Source organism: Anopheles bellator, chromosome 2 (assembly GCF_943735745.2).
Source record: "Anopheles bellator chromosome 2, idAnoBellAS_SP24_06.2, whole genome shotgun sequence".
NCBI classification, from domain to species: domain Eukaryota; kingdom Metazoa; phylum Arthropoda; class Insecta; order Diptera; family Culicidae; genus Anopheles; species Anopheles bellator.
Genome location: NC_071286.1, coordinates 69570813 through 69595764, shown reverse-complemented (window position 1 = coordinate 69595764; position 24952 = coordinate 69570813). Strand labels below are relative to the sequence as shown.

Below are 24952 nucleotides of genomic sequence, written 5' to 3'. Positions count from 1 at the left end.
ATAGTTTGTCTCGATGGTCGTCGGCCATCCCCGCATGGTTTCCATCTCCCACACACTGGCGGGGCCCGGAAACAGTCAACAACATGTGCATGTGGTGCTGCGCACGCTCGGCGGCTCCCAACCTTTGTTTTCATCACTTCCCTCAAGGCAATGTGGCAGAGGCAATGAGAAATAACGTTTTTATTTCGCGTACCATTCGTCCCCGACCACCCACCTTGTGTGGCCATATGTGGTGGCCGCCCCCGGTGGTGTGGAGGGTTTTTATGCTCCGGACCGACATGTCCTTCATTGAGCTGCTTCTTCTTCTTGGGCAAGCAGGGCTTATGTGAGCGCGGTACACATTTCAATGACATCGTCTCTCCGTTGAAAAGTTTCGTTGTCCTTAAAACCGGCGACGGAACCGGTGCCGGTGGGAACCACAGAGAGAGAGGGCAGGCGCGCGAAGAGAAGCGCCCAAGCGGCTCGGAGGCACTGTTTTGTGCTAATGGAGCAACTTTTCACGGAAAACCACAAATCAATTCCGTTGAATTACTCCCCGAGCGACGATGGTGGTTGTTGGCTAGCCCCGTCATGCCTCGCGCGCCTCGTGGAAGTTTCTAATTTTCGTTTACTACGCCTTCGTCGTTCAGCGAAAAGGTCCAGGCTCTACACCACACAAAAAACGCACCAAGGTGCCCATGGGCCCATGATGATTTTGGGCCGCGACGTGGACCGAAAAATGTCGAACAGGTGGTGTCGCGCGCAAGGGAGGATATGCACGGCCCCCTCACCACGATGACCCGACGGAGCGGTACACACCATTTTGCTGCTAATCAAAACTAAATCACAGCGCGGTTGGGCCGTCGCGTACACGCCAAATTAATGGAACGTTTTATTTAATTTATCTCCACGAGCGTGAGACAAGCGAAAAGAAGAAACACACGCTTCCCGTGCACGCAGAGCACGCAAGGGAACGAAGTCCGCGTCACGCGTCGTCGTTCATTTCCCCATTTCATCGGGCGTATAAATTTGCAGCCTCGTCCGTGGGGGGCCACAGGACCACTAAGGGGTCCCCGTAAGATTTGTTCAATCGCTACCGGATTTGATGCCACATTAATCTTCGCTTCTTGTGCGTGGTGGCGGCGCCAAGGACGAAGCAGGATAAAAATGACATCTCGCCGGAGAGAGCGGAAATAATGGCCTCCCTCCCAGCAAGGCGTTGCTGCTCCCCACACAATCTAAACACGATCCTCTACAGCTCGCCGAGGCTAGAGATGGAGAATTTCGTACGCCTGATCGGTTCCGACGCCTACGTCGGGTCCCGGGGAAGGCAAGTTTTCTCCCCTCGCCGTCGTACGTGCATCCGTGGTTCCCTTTTAAAGCCGAACCTCGTGTCGCCAAGCCCGAGAGAAACTTAAGGCAACACGCCGCAGTGCGTGTCGAAATTATTAAAATAAATTACACTCAATGTTCATACATATTTATGGCGTCAAAGTTTCGTAATTAATAATCAATTTATTTGGCATCTTGGCATCACACGCACCGGCAGGTGATATTGCCTTTGCCAGTGAGGGACAAAAGTTCTTTCAGAAACAGGCTGCCTTCAACTGCGGTTCCAAAAAAGTGATCGGTTTTGTCCCTATTTTACATCATGAAAACTTAAGCCACTCCGATAACAATTTTCCTGTCGGAACAATTTTCCAATTTTCCAACTAAAATCCTGTGTCCGTGGCCGCTTGTGGATTGATTAACTCATGTGCTATGGCCACTGTTCAAGATGAAGGGCGTTGCCTTTGCTTATCTTTGGACCAGTCACACAATGTATTTGTAACTTTCGGTGACCCCGCGTTAACCCGTATGGCTGCGCTGCCGCTTTCTTTATCAACTGCAAACGAACGGAGCATAATGTTGCCGCTGTTCGCTTGACGTTAATTAAAGTCTGCCCACGAATGATGGCACCCGTATCCATTGTATCCATCATAAGCTAAACACAATCAATCTTGCGCGGATTGTTGCAACAAAACCTCGATGAATTTGTCATTAAAACAAACTCATTAACCTGCCACGCGGCGGGGCCTGTAAATGCGCGAAACGGTACGATAACGGAGCCATTGGACGACACCGGGCTCTACCAGATGTTCCTCCAACAAAGCGAACAGTAATCGACCAATAGAAACTGATGTCTGAACTTATGGCGCAAAACCGTGGCGGCAGAAGCCGTAAAAACGCAAGTGTCTGGATGGTGTACGAAGTAAAATATGCTCGGCGTAAAAACCGGGGGCCGGCCGGCGTATCTGTAGCCCTAATTAAAAGTTTCGCCACACAAATCCCGCAAAAGTCGGCGAAGAACGCAAATGGGAAGCAGAACCCTTCGCGTCCACACAGCCCGGTTCGGTTTGGTTCCACTTTGGAACGGCCGCCCACGAAACGAGTGGCCGCTGACGAACTGCGCTGCCCGAATTAAGCACGTCCTTATCGGAGAAGTTTATCCCGTTCGTTTTTTCGGGTTACCCCGTTCGCGTTTCGTCGGCCACGTCGGAGTGTAGCCGCCAGCCAACTCTGGCTGAAGAATTTCGTTCCGAAATGAAATAAAATGGAACCGGCGAGTGGGAAAAATGACTTTTTTACGACACGAAATTGAACCCTTTTCCTGCGCCGTCCGTTCCTGGTACCGGTGATCCTGGTTCCGGTGAGGGAAACTATCGCCCCCAGCCATTGGGAAAAGCATTGGTCGAGTTTTCCGTCGAACTTGCCCGAAGAAGACTTGCCCGCCGTATGGAAGGTGAAGTATCGACGCCAAGTGCCCTGGCTAGTGCGCCGAACTTCACCGAGGACAATCTGAGGACCTTCGAAGGGTGGCCCAAACCTTCACCACTACGGACTCAATTTTCGACACGAAACATTCGGCCACCCGTCGGCCAACTCTAGCGGTAAAGACCCCTCCTCCATTTCAACAAACGGCAATGGCCGTCGGCGGAAACCACGAGACAGTGTTGGTCAACGCTTTTCGGGGGGGGGCCTTAAAAGTACCAAAAATAAACAAAAAAAAAAGAAGTGGGAATATTACCGGGAAACCGCTATCTAGTTTATGAGCGGCGGAAAAGAGAAAACTGTGTCCACTTTTCCTACCTTGTTGACCCGCTTTTGGCCACCCGGAAAACCCGGATGCTATAAGCGACGGACGAGGACTGCCCGTCAAGTTCGCCGAAGAAAACGATCGCACGCTTCACCAAAGTGCACTTCACTTCGACTTCCGGCAGGCCGTCGTCGCTGCAAAGGGTGCTTATCTCGCTGCGCCCGAACTTCCGGGGAGCTTCCAATCAGCTTGGGTCCAAAAAAAAACGAGAAGGATACCACGCGCTGTGTGCATTGAGAGGGAAAATCAGGAAAATTTGATCTAGGCACGAACCTTCACCCGACTCACTCGGCAGCCACGATAGTGCGGCCAAACCAGCAAACAAACAAACCTCATCCTTCGGGGCCCGAAGTTTACCAATGATTCATTTGGTGCACACATTTCATAAAAATATGCCTCTCACACACCAGGCGCCGGCTCACAACATCTTCAGCAGAGGCCACACCCCGGGGCGCGCCGGATTTACTGTGTGTGCTGAAAAAACCGGAACATCACATCGCGCGAAAAAACCGCCATCGCCGGATGCGTCGCAAGTCGCCCACCACATGGAAGCGGAAAAACGTTTGGCCTTTCGGCTGGGGAAAGGCTAGAGCCGGCACACAATGGGGCCTAAATTTTGCAGTTGAGAGTGGGCATCGGGGAGAAAAACGGAAATCTGTTACATGGAATCAAAACCCGGCGAGAGGAGCACCCGGCACACAAGCGTGCGATGTCATACCGCGCTCCTCACGCTCCGTCGCTTCTCAAAATGCCTTTTCCGGCCGTCGAGCCTTCCGAGATCCGCGGGCGCCAGCGCGAGAAGCGCGGGGCGTGGTACGCGGAGTGAAAAGTTAATTTATTCAAATTCAAAGTTTTTGACTCGTCGTTTTTCATCCTCGTGCCGCGATCAGACCATCACCGCGGGGGGAGCATCGCGCGGAACTTTTATTTCCACGAGCAACCGCCCAACACAGCCCGGACCCACCCAACTACGCTGCAAAAACCCGTCCCCGGGTTGTGATAACGAGCTTTATTCTGGGTGTGCGCCGAGCGCCGGCTCCATTCATAACGCAGCGGCGGGCCAATATCTGTGGCCCTCGGAAACTTTGGCCGAAAAACTCCACCCGCCGAGCTGCAGCTGATACAAGATCGATTGTCACCGGGTCGGCTGCTCCCACTTTACGGTTCTTTATATTTGGAATGGATTTGCGATTTCCTTTGAAGTGAACCTCGGAACGGACACTTAATTTCGCTTCCCCGGTGTCCGGATCCGGATTGGCACCGGTAAACGGGTGGCAAACGAGATTGATTTGCTGCTGGCACACAAAGGAGACGATCGGAATGGAACCGATTCTCGCGCCATCTTTCTGTGCCCGATTCGAAGCGAAATCATCGCCAGCCACACTCAGAAAGAGAGAGACCAAACTTGTCCAATTCTCGGCGATCGAAAGAAGTTGGAAGCGAGTGCTCAAAAGTTTCTGATTTGGCCAACTGAAAAGCGCGCGCGGCAATCGGCAGGAACAACAAAAGTCAACTTCTTCCATGGACGCGCATCCGGAGCAGAGATTTTCGTAAACCCTGTAAACAGTTTTAATGGTCGCCATGATTTAACGGTCGTGCTTTGGGTGCAGGAACGCGAGAAACGCCACGACAAACGGTTTCCCGGTGGTAACTTTTTCCACACAGTCAACCCGGTAGTTTGTTGTCGAATTGTGAGTTATTAGCGGCCCGGTGTTGTAAAGCCAGTGTTATGCGCGAAATTACCTAAAACGGCGGTCTAGAAAGTTTTAAGCGTAGTTTGTTTTAAATAGTTCCTCTTTTCGGGTACGAACTTACCTCAACTCGCACGGTCAGGTTGTACTCTTTGATCGTCTCGAAGTCCAGCGGGTGGTTGACTTTGATGTCCGCCCAGGTGTCACCGTTGTCGGGCCGTTGTTGGAGGTAGAACGTGTGCAGTTTGTTTGTCTGTGCCGTCGAGCCTGGCATAAGCCGATAGAAAACGGTGGGGTTGCCCTCGATTCCGGAGCTGTGCATCGAATCCAATCCATCGTTGAGATTTGGGGAAGAGGCAAACAAAACACGTTAGTAAATATGTTCCTCCATCGGCCTGAGTTGCCTTCTACCTACACTCATAGCAAGAGTTACTTTCGTTAAATGTTAGTTCTACGAAACCGAAAAGGAAAACAATACGGTTAATTTTAAAACAAAGTACACACCACTCTGGTTCGACACAAATCAGTCAGTGTTATTAGCCCACCCGGCAGCAACCCACCCACATTGGCCGGTCCTGCGATGCTCTCCAAGAAATCAAGAAACAGCGATCTAAATTTCGGTCCGCAGCAATGTCCAATTAGAGTCACCATCATTGGCCGGTCCTCGCGTATACGGTTCGCCCGGTGAATGAATCGTTCATTAGTGGCCACGTGCCCGCGTTGCGTAGGTTACACAGCATTTCAGCAAGCACAATATTTTCTGTTTTTTTTTCTCCTTCATAAAACAACCAAAATATTTCTCATCAAAAGCAGCCCCGAGCGGTACAGACCGTCTGGCTGACTGGGGGCCAATTGTGGGTGCGCTCTACTAAAAGGATGCCTGCTCTCTCTTTGAGTAGAGAAGTACTGTGCGGCTCCCGGCTACCGTGGGTTGTTGGGACAATCCTAGCATCCCATTCGGCCGCGTCCCACCAGCGCCATTGTTTTCTATTAATTCGCAGGAAACAGAAGTCTCGTTCCCCAAACACTCGTTCCCTGACGCGAACCGACTGACTGCCGGGTGGGCTTCACACAACCCGAGGGACGAACCAGAGAATGGTGTGGGCCGCGAGCGGAACGGAAGAAGAGCATAAGCAAACGCTTTTGCTTTGCTCCACAACAAACTGAAAAGCACTCATCTGTGTGGAATTAAACGGAAAAAGTACCACCAAGAGACACAACACATTCAATCAAGCATCGTTCCCGGGGAAATCCTGGCTCTCGTTTATGACGTTATAACCGCACTTCTACCAACGGAGCCTCAAAATGAAACACAAACCAAAACGTTGCCGGCGTGTTCTGGATTCTATTGCGAGATTAGGCAAAATGCAAAAAATAATTTCGAGCTCCGTGGAGAGTAAACCAAAGAGGTGGGTTACAAAGTTAACTGCACGATAACGAGACCAGGATTAAGCGAAGCTCAAAATCATACATTCGGTTGCAAAGAAACACAAGGATCGATAACACACTGGGGTCTGGTCAACTCTGTAGCAATTTTAAGGCGTGTTAAGAGAACTAGTCTTAGCTATACAAAGACAGATACAGTCGTTATAGAACAAAGGGTGGCTCATTTGCGTGCGGAAGAAACCATCCTGAGTCAGTCCTTTAAAATTTAAACCATAAGCGTATTTGCCGGGATGAAAAAACCCTGCGTCCTTCTGGCGTGGCCCATCTCCACACCGGAATCTGTCATGGAAGTTCGGAAGCATTCTCGTAACCGAGCCCCGCCAGGCTCGGCCTGGTTGTGCTCGTTGTCTAAACAAACGGCATTCTTGTGACGTGTAAAATGCTAAAGACACGAGATGGAAGCAGCGACCAAAAACGGGGAAAAACAAAATCACAGACTGGCGGCTCCGACGAAACTCCTTCCAGCCAACGTGTACTCATAAATAATAACGGCTGAAATGAAGGCTTGGCAAAAAGGTCGACCGCCAACTCCAGGACCCAGACGGAAGGCTTTTTTGGGGGCCGGAGAAAAAACGGGCTAAGACAGAAAGAGGTTTGACTCGAAAGTTTTCCTTCGCCACCGCCTTACATATGTTGCGCGCCCAAGATAAAGCCAACCAAACCCGCCGAACGGAAAGCCCCAGATTTACTCTCGCCAAGTTTCCATTTTGTCCGCCGTCGGCCTGTCCGTCGCGCACGTCTTGGCGATGCGGCCGTTGTTACATTTTTTTTGGGGGTTACCTTTTCCCTGCTGGTTGGCTGCTGGAACATTTAAAAAGGCTGATGTGGGCAGAACCGACAGCCCGCCCGCCGAATTCAATGAATCTTTCATTTCCGACGACCGAAAAGTTGGGCCGAAGAAATGGAATTGGCCGGACTACCGTCGGCTCCGAGACGTTATTATTTTACCATCGAGTCCTTGGCGGCCGAAACTAGTATGCCGTGTGTATATGTGTGTGAATCGATTAAATATGTTACTCGAAGTCCAGTCCTGCGCTTAGCTTATCATTTATCGATCCTCCATCGGGCCGGCCGATAGAGTGGTGGCAGCACATACGCCTCTCAAGTGACACAAGCTGATGCGAAAATCATGATGCACCCAATGGACCCCCGAATTAATGCTTCCTGGCCACTTGTGGATGTCCTGGTACTCGCTGCTGGATACGACGCGAAGTAGCAACAATCTTTGTGCCGATTTGGCTCCGTGCCCGTAGTGCGTCACTGCCAGGGACACGGCAGCTGTGCGGATGTAATTGAATTTTTAAACTTTTCCACCCAACACAACATCAGACGAAAGGTCTAAGGTAAAGCCCGCCACTAAAGCGGTGAGCTAGAGCGAAACGACCTTCGGCTATACGTAGCAGAGTACCGGAAAAAATACACATTAATCAAAAGTTATCCTTGCGCAGTTAGCTACAGCTGACCATCGCAGTCGCGCGAGTAGGCCCAGTGCGTAGACATTCGCGGAAATATCCTGACCAAAACGATACCTAGAGTTGGTGCCACGAAAGTAGTCTTCTCTTGGGGTGATCCCCAGCCCCAGACCACACCAAGCCCCGTTGTATGATTATTAATTGCTTTCTCCACGCTCCACCTGTCGAGGAACGGTTGAGGGGGCTCGAGTGGCACAACAATTGTTGCTTTTGCGCCTCTTCAGAAACCCCAGCCACTTACTAGGACGGTCAAAATATAACAGGAACCAGTTAGAACGTTCCGAAAATTAGAACAAATGCAGATATAGACATGCAACATTGAATAGGGATTATTTTAATGCTTATTACATACATTTCTGTGAGTTATCATCGAATTCTCGATATTGTTTGACCACAGTAGTAAGCTGCCCAAGGAATTTCCGTGGAGGAAAAAAACGCGGCAAATTTGTAACCGATTACTTTTGCTTTTTGTTCCTCCGAATATAATCACGAAACCTTGTGCCCAACGTCGGGTGTGTGGTGCGCGAAACAAAGGTCGAAACTTTTGCAATAAATATCCGATTTATATTTATCTCCGTCGAAAGGGCTACGCGCGGTCGGGCCAGACCTCGAAGGACCTCCCCCAGGCCGGAGCTCCTTGTTTCGCTGCGTAATTTGTGATGTTTAGTTTGCGCTCAGCCGAGATGTTGGACGGGCCCAAGCCAAACAAGTGCCTGGGAAATGGGATCGATCCAACAGCGGCCACGATTGATCGGTGGTCAGTGCGTAACTTGGGTCCATAATCTTTGAAGCGCACCACCGAAGGACAGACAGACTTTGGCAAATATTTTACTGCCGTCCATAAAAAGCCGAAGCACCGGAGTTGGAGTGAGTGGCGATCTGGCAATAGATATAACCTTGATGCGAGAACCTCACCCGCCCCGCTTCGAGGAAGGTTCCATTATTGGCGGATGCGGGCTGCCACTACCTACCTTCACCTGCGAGAGGCGACGGTTTCCCAAGACTGATGGGACTCTCCGAACCGATGGGCGCACTTGTTGATCGATCCTTTGTTTCTTTTTCTGTTCGGAAGGACGCGCCCCGGAAGGAAAAACAAATAATGAAATGAACGAAAAAAGGGGAGTTGAAAGAAGGTATTATATGACCAGAGCCTTTCAAGGTTTTCCTTCTTCGCGGTAGAGGGCCCCACAAAAACGTCACCTTGCGCTGGCAGAAAGAAAGTTCAGCCATAAAGCCACCGAGGAGCAGGAAAGAAAGAGAGAGAGCAAATCAAACGACAAAACAAAACAGCGTCCGAAATTAAGGCAGCCAGAGGGGATATACACGGTTCGGTGGGTTCGTGGCAGGAAGCTGTCGTTTCCAGGCAATCCTGTCCCCCATCGCGCAGCAGCACGTCGCGCTGGTGGGCCCGCGGTTCGGAAATGTCGAAAACATCGCCCATAACTTCCAATTACTCTTTGCCCAAATTTGCTCATTCGCTTTCCACTTTTTGCCGGTTTTATTTCGTTGCGTGTCATTTGTGTACAACGCCACTCCCCGGGCCACGGATTCGTAAGCGCGGCATACACCTAGGGTACTCTACCACCACTTCATGAATTATCGCTCACGGTTCCCACCGAGTGGCCGCTTTGCATCGCGTAAACACGTGTACGACACACGGGCGTATTAAAAACGCGCTGACCAACGCAACGGCAGCGACACGGCCCCCACACGCGTCCTTTGCAGCCATTTTATGGACATGTTTACGACGAGCATAAACCGTGAATTGCGCTCCAATCATGCACACACATATCCTGCTCGCGCGCCCCCGGTCCCAATTCGAATCGTTTAGTCCCGACGGGTCCCGCCCGGCGTGAGGCTCATTTGGAAGCTACTTACTTAATCCTCGCCCATTCACGCGCTTTGGGCAAATTTTTATCTCCATTCGCGCACCCAGGGCCACCATCAAAACACTGGCGGGAATGATGGGCCGTAATGTGTCTGGGTGTGTTTGTGTGTTTCTCTCTCCCCAATCCTTAATGATTATGTCCCTGGAGGCGGCGGAGCCCAGGGCGAGATTTCGGGGCGAATTTGCGCGTGACAACCCGCGACGCGGCGGCCAATGTTCACAAATGAACATTCCCCCGACGACCACTCTCGCGACCTGCTTCTTCGGAGGGCGAGTGTCCTTGGAGGACGTCAATATCATTACGACGTGGCCCTTGATTATGATTGCTCGGGTTTTGGGGCCAAGCGAAACGGCTTAATCAGGTCGCGGGCGCTCCCGCCGTGCAGCAAATAGGGTAGTTAAAAATATTGGGCGAAACGATGCGCTACGCAACCAATCGCACCGCACGCGACTCTTTCCGTGCGGTTGTGGCAAATATTTTAACCACGGAGCAGACAAATCCTTTTGATTTAATTTTGCCGGTCTTGTTAGGCGTACCGAGATACACGTTTTATCGCCGGATTTGGCGAAAAGAAGCTCGTTACTTTGTGCTGCACACAACGCGGCTTAATGTAATTCTTCACGTCCGCACAGTGAACTAGGCACGAAGGGATCTTGTCTTATCCCAGCGTGCGGAAGATAATGAATTTCGCATCTCGCCGGCCCAGAACATACCTCGGTCGATGGCAGATCCTTCGCGTGGACAATACACATTCCAGGGAGAAAATGAGAATCGCCGAGAGAAAGGGGGCACATAAAAGCATGCCTCTTCACTGGGGGAATGCTTCGGTGGCGAAGACGGCGAGAAGCAAATGAGCGACAACACGCCGCGTGGCCGTGGTATGTTACAAGAGTAATCTTCGGCTTTGGCGCCGTCCTCGAAGTCATAAGGACGCGCGCTTCTCAGTAAAAACCATAAATCGGCATCCTGCACTCCACTGTGTACTGCTCCCGCTCGCGCCGGTTACGCTTCCGTGCCGCACTGTCTTGTGCCGGTCCCCATCAGTCTTCTGATAACTGGGGGCCCGGCCCGTAAACGCTTCTCCCCAGGATAACGAGTGCCCCGCTAGCTGGTCAACCAAAACCACCCAGCACCACCACCTCGCAGGACAAACACTATCTGCGGAAATGCCTGCCGGACGACGTCCCCGTGCTGCCTTCGCGTCCGAGAACTCGTTCCCGCCGGTCCTTCGCCCGGTTCAGCTTATCCGAGTGACGTATGGTCCACGTGACGGCTGTGAGATGTTATGAGATTTTTTGCGTCCCACTCTGCCTCACCACCAACACCCAGCATCGCGCGTCGCGTCATCTGCGGTCTCCAGTGCGCTGTGTGTGCGGTTCCGGCCCCACAGTCCCGGGCATGTCCTTGTCAGCTGAAAGCGAAGCTTTCACGTGGCGCTGAAGCTTTACGGATGAGCTGTTCCGGGGAAAAACAACGTCATGCAAAAAACCTGGCACCCCATTCTCGTGTATACTTACAACACACGCGCGACGGCGCACCACACATCCCCCCACACACGCCTATTCTGTGGCACGGATCATGGACGAATGCTGTCATCGGGCCGCACTTCCGATTATTCCGGAAGCTTTCTGTCGCATACCCAAGCAGGGCCACAACAGCAGCAGCAGTTTGAAGTTGCTCCCTTTTTCTCCTGCAGACCATCGGAAAGGCACACATACGCACGTACGTACGTGTTGGGGGGGAGGCCGGAATTACAATCCCACGGTCGACCATTTACATGTCTGGTAATGGCATTCCATCTTCAACTACATAATTAGAGTTCCAACTAATCTCTCACTAATCCGGGGCCCGAGCGGTGAAATGTTTTCCATTTCGGCATTAAACCCATTTCCAGCCCATAACATTACGGCGGAGCAGCGCTCGGCTCAGGCTTAACTGCCGGGGGATGCTGTAGCTGCTCCCTGGTCCGTGTTTCGCAATTGTGACAACCGACATTTGCGGCGGTGGTGCGCTTCCGTCCGTTAAAGCTGACCCTTTTTTTCCACGACCGATTTTTGCCCCGACCGAGCCGAATCAGCAGACGGTTAGCCGCGCTTAAAGCTGGTTGTGCTTTCTCGGCCAAATCAGAACCCTCGAGCACGCTTCTTAGCCCCCGGTTGACGTCGAAGGGTCGAATCAAACCCATTTCTATGATTACCCGCAGAGAAAAGGTATCCGCCGGCGAGACACGTGGGGTGGGGCTAAGGAGCGTGTAATGTTGGCCATTTTTTCCTCGTAATCCGTAATGGGACCGAGAAACTGTTTCTGGGTTCCATTTTCGGCTCCTACACCTACCGGCACATCATTTGCTAGTTTCCCGGTTTTGCGCTGGACATCACGTAAACGATCGCGTTTTGCGCGAAATTCCCCTGGGCCTGGGTGTTTACTTAATCAGCAACATGAAATGAGAGCGACACGCCGTCCGGTACCGGGCCGCCAATTTTAAAGCAAAAACCTGCTAAGGGTGAAACTTTTATCTTGATGGTTCACTCGGTCCGAACCGATCCCGTTGCCGTTACGTGACACGGGAAACATTTCAAACATTCAACTGTGTCACACTAATATTTTAGAGAATTGTCACGCGTGGCGTGGCCACGAACGTGGCGGTTCTTCTGGGGCGATCTCTCCTCCGACGGTTCCCGAACCGACCGAAGATCCCACAGGGGTCAGAGAGAGCACATATCCAGTGCCCGATTCCTGTCCAGGCCCAGAAATCATCGAGCACAAGTTACGGCCAACGATGAACAGCCACGGAACAGAGGCAACAAAAAAAACGTGTAAGAATGTTATTCCTTGCATGAAAAATTCAAAACCTTTCCACCTCGAGGCGCGTGGTCGGCGTCGGGGCGCCCAGCCACACGTTTCGGCGGCGGATTTTTGTGACGCTACTTCTTATCAAAAATCGTGTTTGTCCGTTTGGTTTTTTGATTTTTCGTGCAAACGGCAAAAAAAGGCCACAGGCCAAATGTTGCCCTCCTTCGTGCGGGAACCTTGCCTCATTGCCCTCAAAGAAAAAAAAAACAGAAAAAACGGCCAAAAGGACACATGAGATATGCATGGAATTGTTCCGGACCCAGCCCCGAAATCCCGTGGTGCGCGCCACCGTAGACAGTGTGGTGCGTTCGTACTTTAGCGCTAGGTCCTGCGGCCGCTGGACCCAGAACAGGGACCCCGCCGGCAAACACCCGGGGCGAGACCGAGGGCGAGGCGACGGGTTAATGTTTTTGGGGTGGGCGAATTTTCCTGGCGAATGTGCCGGAACAGAGCCGTACGGAAAGTTTGGAACCGGCCCGGCCGGAACCGTGGACAATTTGTATGCAGGCCACGCAAGCAGCGAAACTAACCGCCGAGAGCATATCAAAAGCTCACGATCTTTTTCCGGCCCATCACCAGTTGCGATTGCGGCGGCGGTTGCGGGTGGACACAGCGCCGGACACGGACACAGATGGGTGGTCAATCCCGAAAGTGCCCTCTACGTGTGTTTGGGCGGGGTTGCAATAAAAAATGCTAAAAAGCTGACACCACGCGCGGGAGGACACAGAAAAATAATTAATTTCCTTATTACCATCTGCGACCGAGCGCTATTTTTCTTCTTTGCTTCAGGGTTGAATCGGTCGATGCTCGGTCGGTCCGCCCGGTAGAACGCGGTGGCCAGCGTGGGTCGGTCATCAGCGAGATGTTTAGTGGAATGTTGCTGCCATGCATAAGAAATCAGCGGCCAGCGGCACGAAAAAAAGGGATTGAAGATGACCCAAAACACGAGAATGAGACCGGCCCGGGTCCATAACTAACCCTTCGTTCGGTGGTGGATGAATGAAAATTATGCCACCGAGGTGTTTGCGGTACGCGGCAAGCATAGCGAGACCCCACACAGACACATATACTTTCGGGGTTCTACTTCCGGCCAGGGGATTCGCATTTTTCATATTGCTTGAGTTACGTGCTAAACAGTCCCAACCACGCTCGGGGTGCTATGCCTTCCAGTCGGCGAGCATATTTGAAACGAGCAGAACGGCAAGGATGCCGAGGGATGCCACGTGCCGTGGCTGTAAATTATGGGGCAGTAAATAATTCATAGTGTCGTGAGCGATCGACAAAAACAGAGAGAGAAAAAAAAGGATACTGTCGCAGACTCATGCTCACATCATTAGCACTGAACGAAACACATGCTAAAGTCGCCGGCGCGAGCGATGTTGAGAGGATATCAATTAACTAAATACGATCCTTCATCACCGGTGTGGTGTGTGGCGTAGTACCGCCGGAAATCCTGAACTCACGGTCCGCCCGAAGCGAGCCACGAACAATGGAGATGCGCAGCTCATTTGGGGAAGTTGCAAAGCCAGCAGCTTGGGCGGGTGCCTTTTCCCGGGCAGGATGACCGCAAAGCCCGCAGCAGCTGCTATCTAGCCGATCGGTAATGACGCTAATGGAAAGTTAATTAAGTGCCCGGGAAACTGCTGATCCTGTGGCGACCGACCAATCTTCCGTGCGCATTCCGAGCCCCGAAGCCCGTAATGCAGTCCGTGAGGACGACGGGGTAGACATTTTTCCCTTCCATCGACTAGTAATTACCGACAACTTACAATCGGAAGCTCACCTTTCTCCCGCCGAAGCCGCCGCGAAGAGTGAACCATTTGCGATAATGAAAAGATGCAAATCAATCAGGCAAAGAACCTATCGTGGAGTGAACTCGCCGTGAAAGTGATTGGAAAGAGTCTATCGACAAAATTGTCGCCGGGACGAGGAGATGTGATCCTTCATCCTTCATCGGACTCTTTAATTAATGCTGAAAACGGCGGAACGTCGCGATGTACAGCGTGTTTGCTCTTGTGGTTGCTGATGAAACTCCATTCTAGTTTCCATCGTCCATTGTTGGGTGTGACATACTTTCCCCAACGGGGAACTGTTTGAATGCTTGGTGCAAACGATACGCTGCATGATACGGACAATTGATCAGCAGCATAATGCATTGGATGCCCGTGAGTGGCGGTCCCGTGGGTGATGGAGTTTGATTTAATGGAAAACCGCCAGACAAAACATATCTTTCAGCACGCTTAAGAGTTCTCCCGGCACACGGGTACGCTACAGAGTTGACCAGAGAGGTATGCTGGTAATATGGGAAAACTTTAAATTTATCAAACTAAATTCACTAACACTACCGGATCAACTTAAAACGAGATCAACACGCAAACAAGCAAGTAAAGTTATACGTTCTAGACAAAGAGTATTGGTAAACGGTCTGTATGGTTGGTTTAAAGCTTAACATCTTCAGTGCAATAATGTTCTATATATGTTAGGTAAAGAATTTAACAAAAAAGTCAAAAACCGAAGCCCAACGCACACTGGTGTGTACGTTGAAGAGAAGTAACTGACACTTTTTTACAGCTCAAATAAAAGTGGAAAAGAAATGTGGTATAAGAAAATGGTGCGCGTGGTTTGCGCGTCAACACCGACCTGGCCTTTATCGAGACAACCTTTCCACCGACCGGCATATTTTCTTTGACGTAGATCGGCCCATAGACGCCGGTATTGTCCCAGACCGGCGGATTATTGGCCCGATCGACGACATCGATCTGCACCTCGACCGTACGCGACAGCGGTGGGTATCCCTTGTCTTGGGCCATCGCCTCGAGCTTGTACGTTTCGCGCTAACGGTTGCGCAACGGGCCGCAACGGTATTACAGCAAAATGAATTGCACAAACGACATTTAAAAGGTGGAGTGGATCAACGAAAATGTGAAATCAAAATTTAAAACAAACACACATTTCGGGCGCGACGAATTTTTAATGTAAAATCAAAAATCCGATACCGATACCGGGTAGCACAAACGCAAAACAGCAACGGACGGGCGGGAGAGACGGATCGAGGATGAAACCATTAAAACACAAAACCGAAAACCGAAAAAATTCACATCGATCGCAAAAGTTCCAAAAAAGGGTCATAATCGATTGCACGCGTCAACGAAAATGGGATATGGTTCACGCCAAAAAATACATTCACAAAAAGCATTGCATGTGACAAAAAAACCGACCGACATTAGTAAAACATGTGCCCCGATTATCGAAACAAAAAGAGACAACACAAACAGTGATGTAAAGTTGTACAGCAGAGAAAACAAAAATCGCCACATTTGTAAAGGGCAAAACCAAAACATTCACATCAAAAAACAAAACAAAACCAACGGGACAAATGGAACGCAGACGAGATGGCCAAAAAACGGAAAACCAAAAGTTACAAACACGCACAAAAAATGATTTCCCAACCAAAGTTGCATATTAAACACGATGAAGGGTCGTGTATAATCCCGCGGGGGAATGTCGTAGCCAGCCGTCGCGCGAAAAAAATCACGATGCATTGGGTTTTTTTGGAAAAAGAGAAAAAGAGAGAAAGAGAAAGAGAGAGAAAAAGAGAGAGAGCAAAAAACAAATTCGGTGATCAAAAATCGGTTCACACTCCGTCGCGCGGCCGCCGTTCGCCCGCATTGCTGTTATCATTTATCGATGACTCTGTTTGTTTTTTGTCTTCACTTCAACTGATGTCTTGACTGGCTGAGGTGTAAAACTGAGATACCAAAATTGAGTTGCCGGAAAAACGATTGCAAACGACGCACCCAAAACGGTCTTGATGGGAAAAATTACGACGATAAACACTATCAAAAAGCGTTGGCTCCGATCTTGGCAAAATTGTGTAGCTATCGGCGTTGAAAAAGTAAATAAAAACCACTCGCAGCAAACTTTTTCGTGAGAGAGAGAGAGAAAGGCTCAGCAGACGGATTTCAAAAACGAATAACGCATAAAGATTCTTTTGGTTGAAAAAATATATAACAACATTGTTCAAAAGAAATGATCAAACAAAACTTTCGACGCCCTTCGCATGTTGGTCCACTAAACGCCGAAAAAAACGATCCAATGGATGCGATGATATGGTGGCGGCTTGTTATCGACGGTTCGGATTGCAAGACGAATGACCCATAGACTTACGCTGGCACCTTGAAGTGTATCTGATGGTGGCCACTTTAGTGGCATTTGTGACACACCGTATACAGTTTATCATATAGTTATGTATATTATATAGTTTGTGGTGTAAGAAATTTTGCGTAGTGAGAGGCATAAAGAAGGAGCAAGTTAAAGATAGGTCCATTGCAGCCCAGTTCGTAGAATATGTTTCCATCAAAAATACGGGTCGAAAACATGTTCCGCGAGCTGAGTCCGCGTTCAATCCGGTTTACCAAGTTTCAAGCTACATTCAGTTCAATCCCGCTGCTGTGACACTGCTCACTGGAGGGGATTTGGGGGCCAAGAGTTCGAATTCCCCTCCAATGAACATCGACCGCAGCACATGCGCGCAAACCTTCGCCAGGGGAATCCGAGTCAGACCCATTTTCGCCAGCCACCCACAGCCGGTGGCCGTTTTCGCCAAGGATCCTTCCGGTGAGTGGTGTGCGCGCAGGCTAACAGGATTCGAAGACATGTTATGTACTAAACGAGCTAGTAGATGCGTTACGGTTAGAAGGTGAGATTACGCGCGTGACGGCGTTAGTTAGTGAGGCATATCAACAAACAACGGGATGGTGCGCTGTGCAGCTTACGGAGCTAATTATCGTAGAGTGAGGATAGGTTTCGGCTATCCTGGCACCACCACTGGAACTGACGTTCAATACCAACCTTGCTTTGATCGCCGTGACCACCGTACCGACAGTGACATTTTCCCTAATGTGAATGGGGCCATAGATATTGCGATCCCAGATCGGTGGCTTATTGTTCCGATCGACCACATCGAGCTCAACGTCCACATCGGCGGTGGACGGCGGATCGCCCCGATCCGAGGCGAACACCTTCAGCCGGTACCGTTCTCGCTGTCACGGGAGAAACCGATCGTTTGATTGTTTTCCCCGGTGTGTTTCAGATTTTGTGTTTGGCCAAGAAATGGGTATTTCGATTTTCAGATCGTTTCAGTTAGCGACAGCCACAATCAGTCAGTTTTTTGTACAGTGTTGAATTGGTTTTGGTTCGGACAACGTAAAAGGTTTTGGTTGGTTATTGTTTTTCATCGTCGCAAACGCGTTCGTCACAGGGTAAAGTCGTGCCGACGCCAGCGTACAACCGAAAAGCCCCAAAACGGAAAGTATATATGAAAATAAAAAGAAAAGAACGAAAGAAAAAAGAAAGATACATAATTAGTACACATCTAATGAACGCTGCAACAACTGAGGAAGAAAGTAAAAGTAAGTTAGCATAACAGATAACTGATTAGCGGAGCAAGGTGAACATAAAAAGGTGAACAATTATGCACAGGAAGTTCTGAGCAAAGCGATACCAGTAATGTGACGAAAGTTAGACAATGATGGTGAAAAAAGGACGATGAGTAAGAGGATGTGATTGGTGGCCGTATCGTGAAAGAGCTGAAATGTTGAAATGGTGTCTTGGCTGAACGTTACGTTACGCCAGCGTTATGTGCGTTATTGACCTGTTGCTTTGTCGCTCTATCTATTCGTTCACTATCACGGAACAATAGGCGAGAATTTCGAATGAAACCAAGGGATACACCGAACACAAAATCGAAACAATAATTAGGAGCAATACCAACTACCAGCAGGTTTTAACACAGATTGACGTAGGGCAGTAAATACCATATTGCTACTAGAAAGCCGAATTAACTATTAAACATGGCTTAGGTGGGGAAAAAACTTCGACACAGGTACGAATGACTAGTCGTCTGGCTACCACAGACTATCATCGCGTAATGATGGATTAAGTGTGCTTTTGCGGATGTTGGAGTGTGTTGTAACGGATGCAACGTACTTTGTACCAGTGAAGTTAAAGAGACGTAGATCACGTACATTGACCATTTGATTTTGTCTCTGTCAAATGGATTAGGAACAAACATAGCGATACACACAGATTTTGCTAGCATCATCTTCGACTGCCGCTAACGCTAACGCTACTTACGGAGTAGCAGCCCTTTGGCGTTAATTGTGGCCATCGTGGCGTGAGCAAACGTGCGCACGGTTGGAACAACACCACAGTCGTGGTAAGAAAACCGATTCGCGACAACGGAGGAACAGATACGCAGAAGTGAACGGAAACGAGAAAGAAAACGAGAAATACTCAATTAAAACTCATCGAACCAAACGCTAGTTAACAGTGCAGTAGTAACGGAAGGGCAAAACTTGAACAAACGGAAGATGAGAGTATCGAATTTGAAACGTTGTTCCGGAAAACGATAAGTTCAAAACCTAAACACGGTTTGCTTTACTCTACGCTCTTGCCTTAACGAAAGGTTGAATATACTTATACTTATCTAAAGCAGTTGCGGAAAGATGGACCAATGTACGCAAGGTTTGCTCCAGCTTACCTAAACATCGGTGTGTGTAAGTTTTCAGTTTTCTTGCTTTACAGTATTTGGAAGCAGATACAGAAGACAACCAAAAAACGGATGCTTTGCATGCATGGATGTTGCAAGTTGATTGGGGGGACAACTTAACCAAACGAAGCAGTTCTTAGGAAAATCAACACATACGGTGAAGAACTTTAAGATTAACGAAGGAAAGTAAAACCAACAACAACGACAACAAAAACACCGCCATCGGGAACGGAAAATAGTTCTGTAACCAAACTTAATGATATTCAAAAATGGCAACTATACCCAACAGAACCTTCACCGGAAGGGCTGGCTGTATGTTGTTGCTGGCTGCTGATATGAAGGACTAACACAAAAGTTATACAAAAAAACTCTATAAATAAATGTGATCTTCTTTCACGAGTTGAAGGGCAACTTAAAGCCAAAACCAAAACATACACGCCGAAAAACCCGATTTACTCATACAAAAAACTGGAACTGAGTAGAACTGGCAGTCAAAAATGTGTTACGTGATTGGAAACAAAAAACGCTGTCGCCCAACGAGTTATCCATTTTGCTTGGCTTTTTACGCTCTTGTTCCCCATTCTATCATTTCGCGAAAATGTCACTTTCTTCCGGTTTCTTTTGTGTGGTTATATTTCATTTAGTTTTCAGTTCTAGCATCGTTACTATTGTTGGGAATTAAAATCAAAATTTCAAAATGATCCCACATAAATGGAACGTTGGGTGGATTACGATCAAAACATGTTTGCCGGGACGGAAGATAATGCCCGCTCACTATTCTGGATGGCTGAGCTGTCCCGTTGTTGTGCGGTGTTCGCGATGCTGAATTGCCTTGGGATTGTGGTTGAAAAAATATAACATTTAACCGTACTTCACGCTGGTTCAAGCTCGAATAAAAATGGTGCTGCCCAAACCGATGAATCAAAAATTAGTTTATTTTGGTTGGCAGTTGCTTGCTCAAAATTCTCTCAACCGGCGCCATGAAGCTCGGAATCTTCATTCTTTTTGCATAGTAAGCTTCATTTGGCGAAGGTGGTGGAGCAATCGAGCTAGTCAAAAATATGTACTACGAATCGCTTCCAGTGTTACAACAGAAGAAAGGAGAAAAACGAATTGAGTTGACGAAACGAAAGAAAAATGCAGAATGTTGTGCCGAAGAGTTCGCTCGTCGATTTTGTCGAGCATTTCCATACACACTAAAATAGCATATAATACGGACGAGAGATAGATATCGTTATCGAATAGTCATTTAGTTGGTGCGCTAAAACAAACAGATAGAAGAGTAGTAAATGAAAGCAAACGATTATTCGGTGCAGTGGAAACCAAACTCATATCGGTGCGGAGCAGGACCAAGTGTTCCTGCCTGTCTTAATTTGTACGTTGTGCAGTGGTGACGGAAGACGAACAGTGCATACACACATTACGGCACGCGTGTCAACAATGGAAGCTATAGAAATCATAAATCATCAATCAATTCTTGCGTTGAAGAGAACGAGGCATCTGCAATCACGATTGGGCGGAAGCGCCACAAGAAGAAGATGTCTGGCTCCCTGACTCACGGCAACTGAAAATGAAACTGGTGCTGTAATTGATAGAGGTAAAAAAGCCGCTAACACTGCTCCGTGCTGTTATAAGTTAATAAGTTAATAAGTTAATAAGCAAAATCCTTGTATTCCCTGCGAAACATTTTCAAATTTTACAAATTTTCCGTTGCGCAAGCGAACGATGGCTTCGAATGGGCTGCGTACTGCACGGCTGCAGTAATGGCTGCGTTTTAAGCCGGCATTAGTTAGCGCACCCGCCGCTTGGGGCGCTAGCAGCAAACAAACCATCATTCAAAAAGATTTCGTTATCGATTATTCAAACATTCGGTTAGTGTAAGACGAACGGAACATTTTTAAACTAAAACTGCTTAAAATCACTTAAAAATACGGTGCATATTTATGGTAACCAAGTTCATTCAAATCAAATTCATACTTGAACGGAAACAGAAGAATGCACGTGTTTGGCACACGAAACGGAAATCATAATTCTTTGTTAAACTTCTTCTTTCTCTCTCTCTCTTTCTTATTATAACTTTACTTTTTAATCAACTGCATCGCGGTCATAGTATTACTGCTGTGTGTTCGAGTATTTCATACTTTGTCTGCGGCAGCCATACACGTTAGAGAGAAAAGACCTTCACACACTACTGGGGCAATGTTGTGAACCTTCCAGTCACATTGGGGCCCATTCGCAACAACTGCTGAATGCAATCTCTTTCCGGATCACAATGCTCAGTAAGAATCAATTGTACCATGAACGAGTCGAAGACATTCGAGAAGGTGAGTTTAGTTTCGTGGGACAGAGTTGGGGGAAGGATAATCGAGTCGATCGGTGTGAGCGGTAGAACTGAATCATGGAATACTTACGTCCAGTGGCTTCTTCAGGACAATCCATCCGGACTCCGGCTGAATCTCGAAGTACTCGAGATCGTTCGGGCTGTGAGGTGCACTGAGCGTGTACACGATCGCCCCGTTGTTGTCGGCATCTTCATCCGAGGCCGACACGCGCAGGATATTCGTACCGATGCTGGCATCTTGCTTTACGTTTTCAACGTATTTCTGTGCGAGAAATTAGTTCAACAAATTATTAATTGTTCCAATCCACTAGGTGGCTAGAGTTGCGCCCTTACCTGTCGGTCGAACAGAGGCGGATTGTCGTTCACATCCGTAATTTCCACGGTAAACGAGCATACGCCCTCCAGACTGGGTTCGCCCTGATCGGTAGCTTTCACCGTAACCGACACGAACTTTCCGTCGTCCCCTTCGCGATCGAACACCTTGTTCGTCGACACTTCGCCCGTCTCTTCGTCGACCGTAAACTTTGTGCCCTTCTGGTTGGGTTGCTGGACGATAGAGTACTTAACCTAAAGCGAGGCAAATAGCGGTTAAATTGGGTGATTTTACTTCTTCCAGTGCGCTCTTGCCTCTTACCTGCCCGTTGACTCCTTTATCTTCGTCGGTAGCCTGCACCTTGATGACCGGGCTCCCGTTGGGGGCACCTTCCTCCACCTTCGGGTAGTACGTGCCGCAGTCCTTGAACACCGGCTTGTTGTCGTTCACATCGGTGATGAACACAACGACAACAGCTGTGGAGGTATGGATCGTAGCGTCCCCATTGACGCAGCACGACCCATCGTCCATAGCTGTTACATTCAATTCATACTTGTCCCGATCGAGCGAAATTGCCTTGCTGTGCAACCGGATCACACCCGTGATCTCCTCAATCACAAACTGGCCACTACTAGTGCCGCCGCCGACGAACCCGAACCGCACGTTGTCGCCATCCTTGTCCGAGGCGACCACCGTTGTCACGAGCGTGTTGGGGCCGGCGTTCTCGTCCACGTTCGGCGTGTACACCTGCTGGCTGAACTTGGGTTCCTCGTCGTTCTTGTTCTTCGTGTAGACGCGCACCGTCGCCGTGCCGGTCTTGGCCGGCTCGCCCTTATCCTTGGCCGTGACCACAAACTCGTAGTACGCGTTGTTGTTGTCCGCGTCCAGCTGCTTGTTGTTCACGATGATCCCGTTCGAATCGACGGCAAAGTGGTCGTCCGACACGAGGTACTCGATTTCCGCGTTCGCGCCCGAATCCGCGTCCATCGCCTTCACCTTCAGGATGCTCGTTCCCAGAGCTATGTCTTCATCCACGTTGTGCGCTTGGTAGTCGGGCAGCTCGAACTTGGGCGCGTTATCGTTCACGTCCGTCACACGGATGGTGAGCTGAAACGGAAGAAATCGGCGGCATTAAGAATTTTGCCATCAGCGCCGTCATGCTGTCCACCACCCGGCTACTCACCTCAACCGATGTCGAGAAACCGCCCGAGTCTTCCGTAGCTGTAACGACCAACGAGTAAACGTGCGGTTGGCGCAAATCCTCAAAGTCCAGCTCCTTCGCCAGCTTCACGATGCCGGAGGTGGGTCCGATGTTGAAAGTTCCGGCACCCTGGCCCTGCGCCTTCAGTGTGTAGCGTATCTCGCGGTCGGCGAACGACTTGGCTTTCACGGAAATTATGCTGTGGAAAGGAACATCAAGGGATTCGTCAGTGATCAACAATCCCCGGCCCACCGCTCACATGACGCACGACTTACTCTGAGTCCTTTTTCTGGTTCTCCGGAATTTCCGCTTCGTAGCTGGGCATATAGAACTGCGGCGCCCGTTTGCCGCCGACTATCGACAGCCGCTCCTCGGGCGTGCTCTGGAAACGCCGATCGTCCACCTTGCCGTTCTGATCTTCCGCCTTCACGTACAGCACGTACTCCATGTCCAGCTGGAAAAGGTCGGTGCCGCGCGTCCGCACCACCCCGGAGCGCTCGTCCACCTCGAACCGCCCGCCAGTCCGATCACGTACGATGAAGTAATGAATATTGTGATCGGTGTCGGGATCGCGGGCCTGCAGCGTGAACACGGGCGTGTTGGGCGGTGCGTTCAACTGCACCACGGCCTGCATCGGCAGCGGACGGTTGATGAAGTACGGCGGTTCGTCGTTCACATCCTTCACGTGAATGATGACACGCTGATTGTCGGTATCTACGGTGGCGACAAAATAACGTAATTAGTAAGCCTTCCGAACGGTGCGCGTGACGCATACGAAACGCGGCCACAGCGCTCTCGGTCGTCGATACCTACACTTCAGACCGGCTACGGTAGGTGAAGTTTCCAGGGTTCCGCCGCAAAACCGATTTTTCAGCCCCGGCCACGAACGCATGCGGAAGGAAAGTTTAATTCAACAAGAAAAGATTAGTCTCGTCGCGGGTACATGTTTGTTCCATCAGTCGTTCTCTGTGATCGGTCCACGTTGCAACATAACGCTAGAGGAAGGTGTCAGGAAGTGCTCATTTGCTGGAATGTGTTATCGTTTTCACCGCCACGGCGCGGCCGAAAGGAAGCGAAAAACACACAGCATTTGCTCGGCCCATAAATTGCCCCGTGGCTCACGGGGCGTCCACGGGGAATGGAGACGAAAGTGTTACCAGAATGGTTCATATAACAAGCTCGTTAGCGTGAAGAAAGTAAGATAGGATCCCTGTGCCATTACGGAGCCGAATGGCAGCCACAAGCATAAATTCGTCGAGCGGCTAGCGTTCGCCACGAGTGTTGGAAATTTTCTACCGACCAACGTGAACACAGTGGCTCTAAAATTCATACCGCTCCAGGGATGATACGCCGGTACAAGCATTACCTCTTGAAGTTTACGAGAGAATAAAAAATGCTCTCGTTACGAGGGCTGAAGAGGCTGTTGAGAAGTACGATTCAGTGGAGCTCGTTGCAACACCTTCCATTCAAGCAAAAGGCGTTCCCCAGAGCTAAGTTTTCTTGGACCAAGTTGAAGAGCTGATTGAAATCTTTGAATCAATGGCAGTGGACAAAAGATAAGTCGGAAGATTTGCATTCCAGGCGACGGAAGTCTTGTGCAAACTTTGCTACCAGCATTGATTTAATTGCACTCAAGCGATGTTTCCTGTGCAATGCAGCATCTTGACATCGACGAAAACTTCTTCCGTGAGACTTCACTCCACTTCCTGAGTCGACCACAAATCGGGAAGATCACAACCGGCACCACGGGAGAACTGAGACACTCGAGGCGCGCGGCCAAAGCAAAGTTGTTCTGAAGTATGCCCGGAGCAGGAGAGATTTATTTTCAGATAATTATCATCTAAATTGGGGGAAAAGGTGAAGATGATTGTCCAGAATAGACCCGTGTGACCCCGCGGTCGTCGGAGAAAGTGTGCGAGTAAATTATTGTGAGAAGGTGCCGGAACCGTGGCCACCGTGTTCTCGCCTTGGTCAACGGCTATGCGACCCGTGTCTTGATTCAATCATGTTCCTTCTGACTTTCGTACACCCTGACCATCGGTTTCCACCGGTCATTGTTTACGTTCCATGTTGCGTTGTTT

The 24952-nt window shown here is 49.5% G+C and overlaps 1 protein-coding gene across 1 annotated transcript in view; it reads right to left on the bottom strand.

Moving 5' to 3' along the window:
* Window positions 1-24952, bottom strand: part of LOC131210551 (neural-cadherin) — a 157744-nt gene that overhangs the window by 112527 nt on the left and 20265 nt on the right. The window contains exons 2-9 of the mRNA XM_058203811.1: window positions 23685-23696; window positions 23147-23585; window positions 22854-23070; window positions 21992-22777; window positions 21691-21924; window positions 21428-21619; window positions 17318-17508; window positions 4931-5120 (exon numbers count right to left, since the gene is read on the bottom strand). Of these exons, the coding sequence (XP_058059794.1) occupies window positions 4931-5120; window positions 17318-17508; window positions 21428-21619; window positions 21691-21924; window positions 21992-22777; window positions 22854-23070; window positions 23147-23585; window positions 23685-23696 (2261 nt within the window). The remainder of the gene's footprint in view (window positions 1-4930; window positions 5121-17317; window positions 17509-21427; window positions 21620-21690; window positions 21925-21991; window positions 22778-22853; window positions 23071-23146; window positions 23586-23684; window positions 23697-24952) is intronic.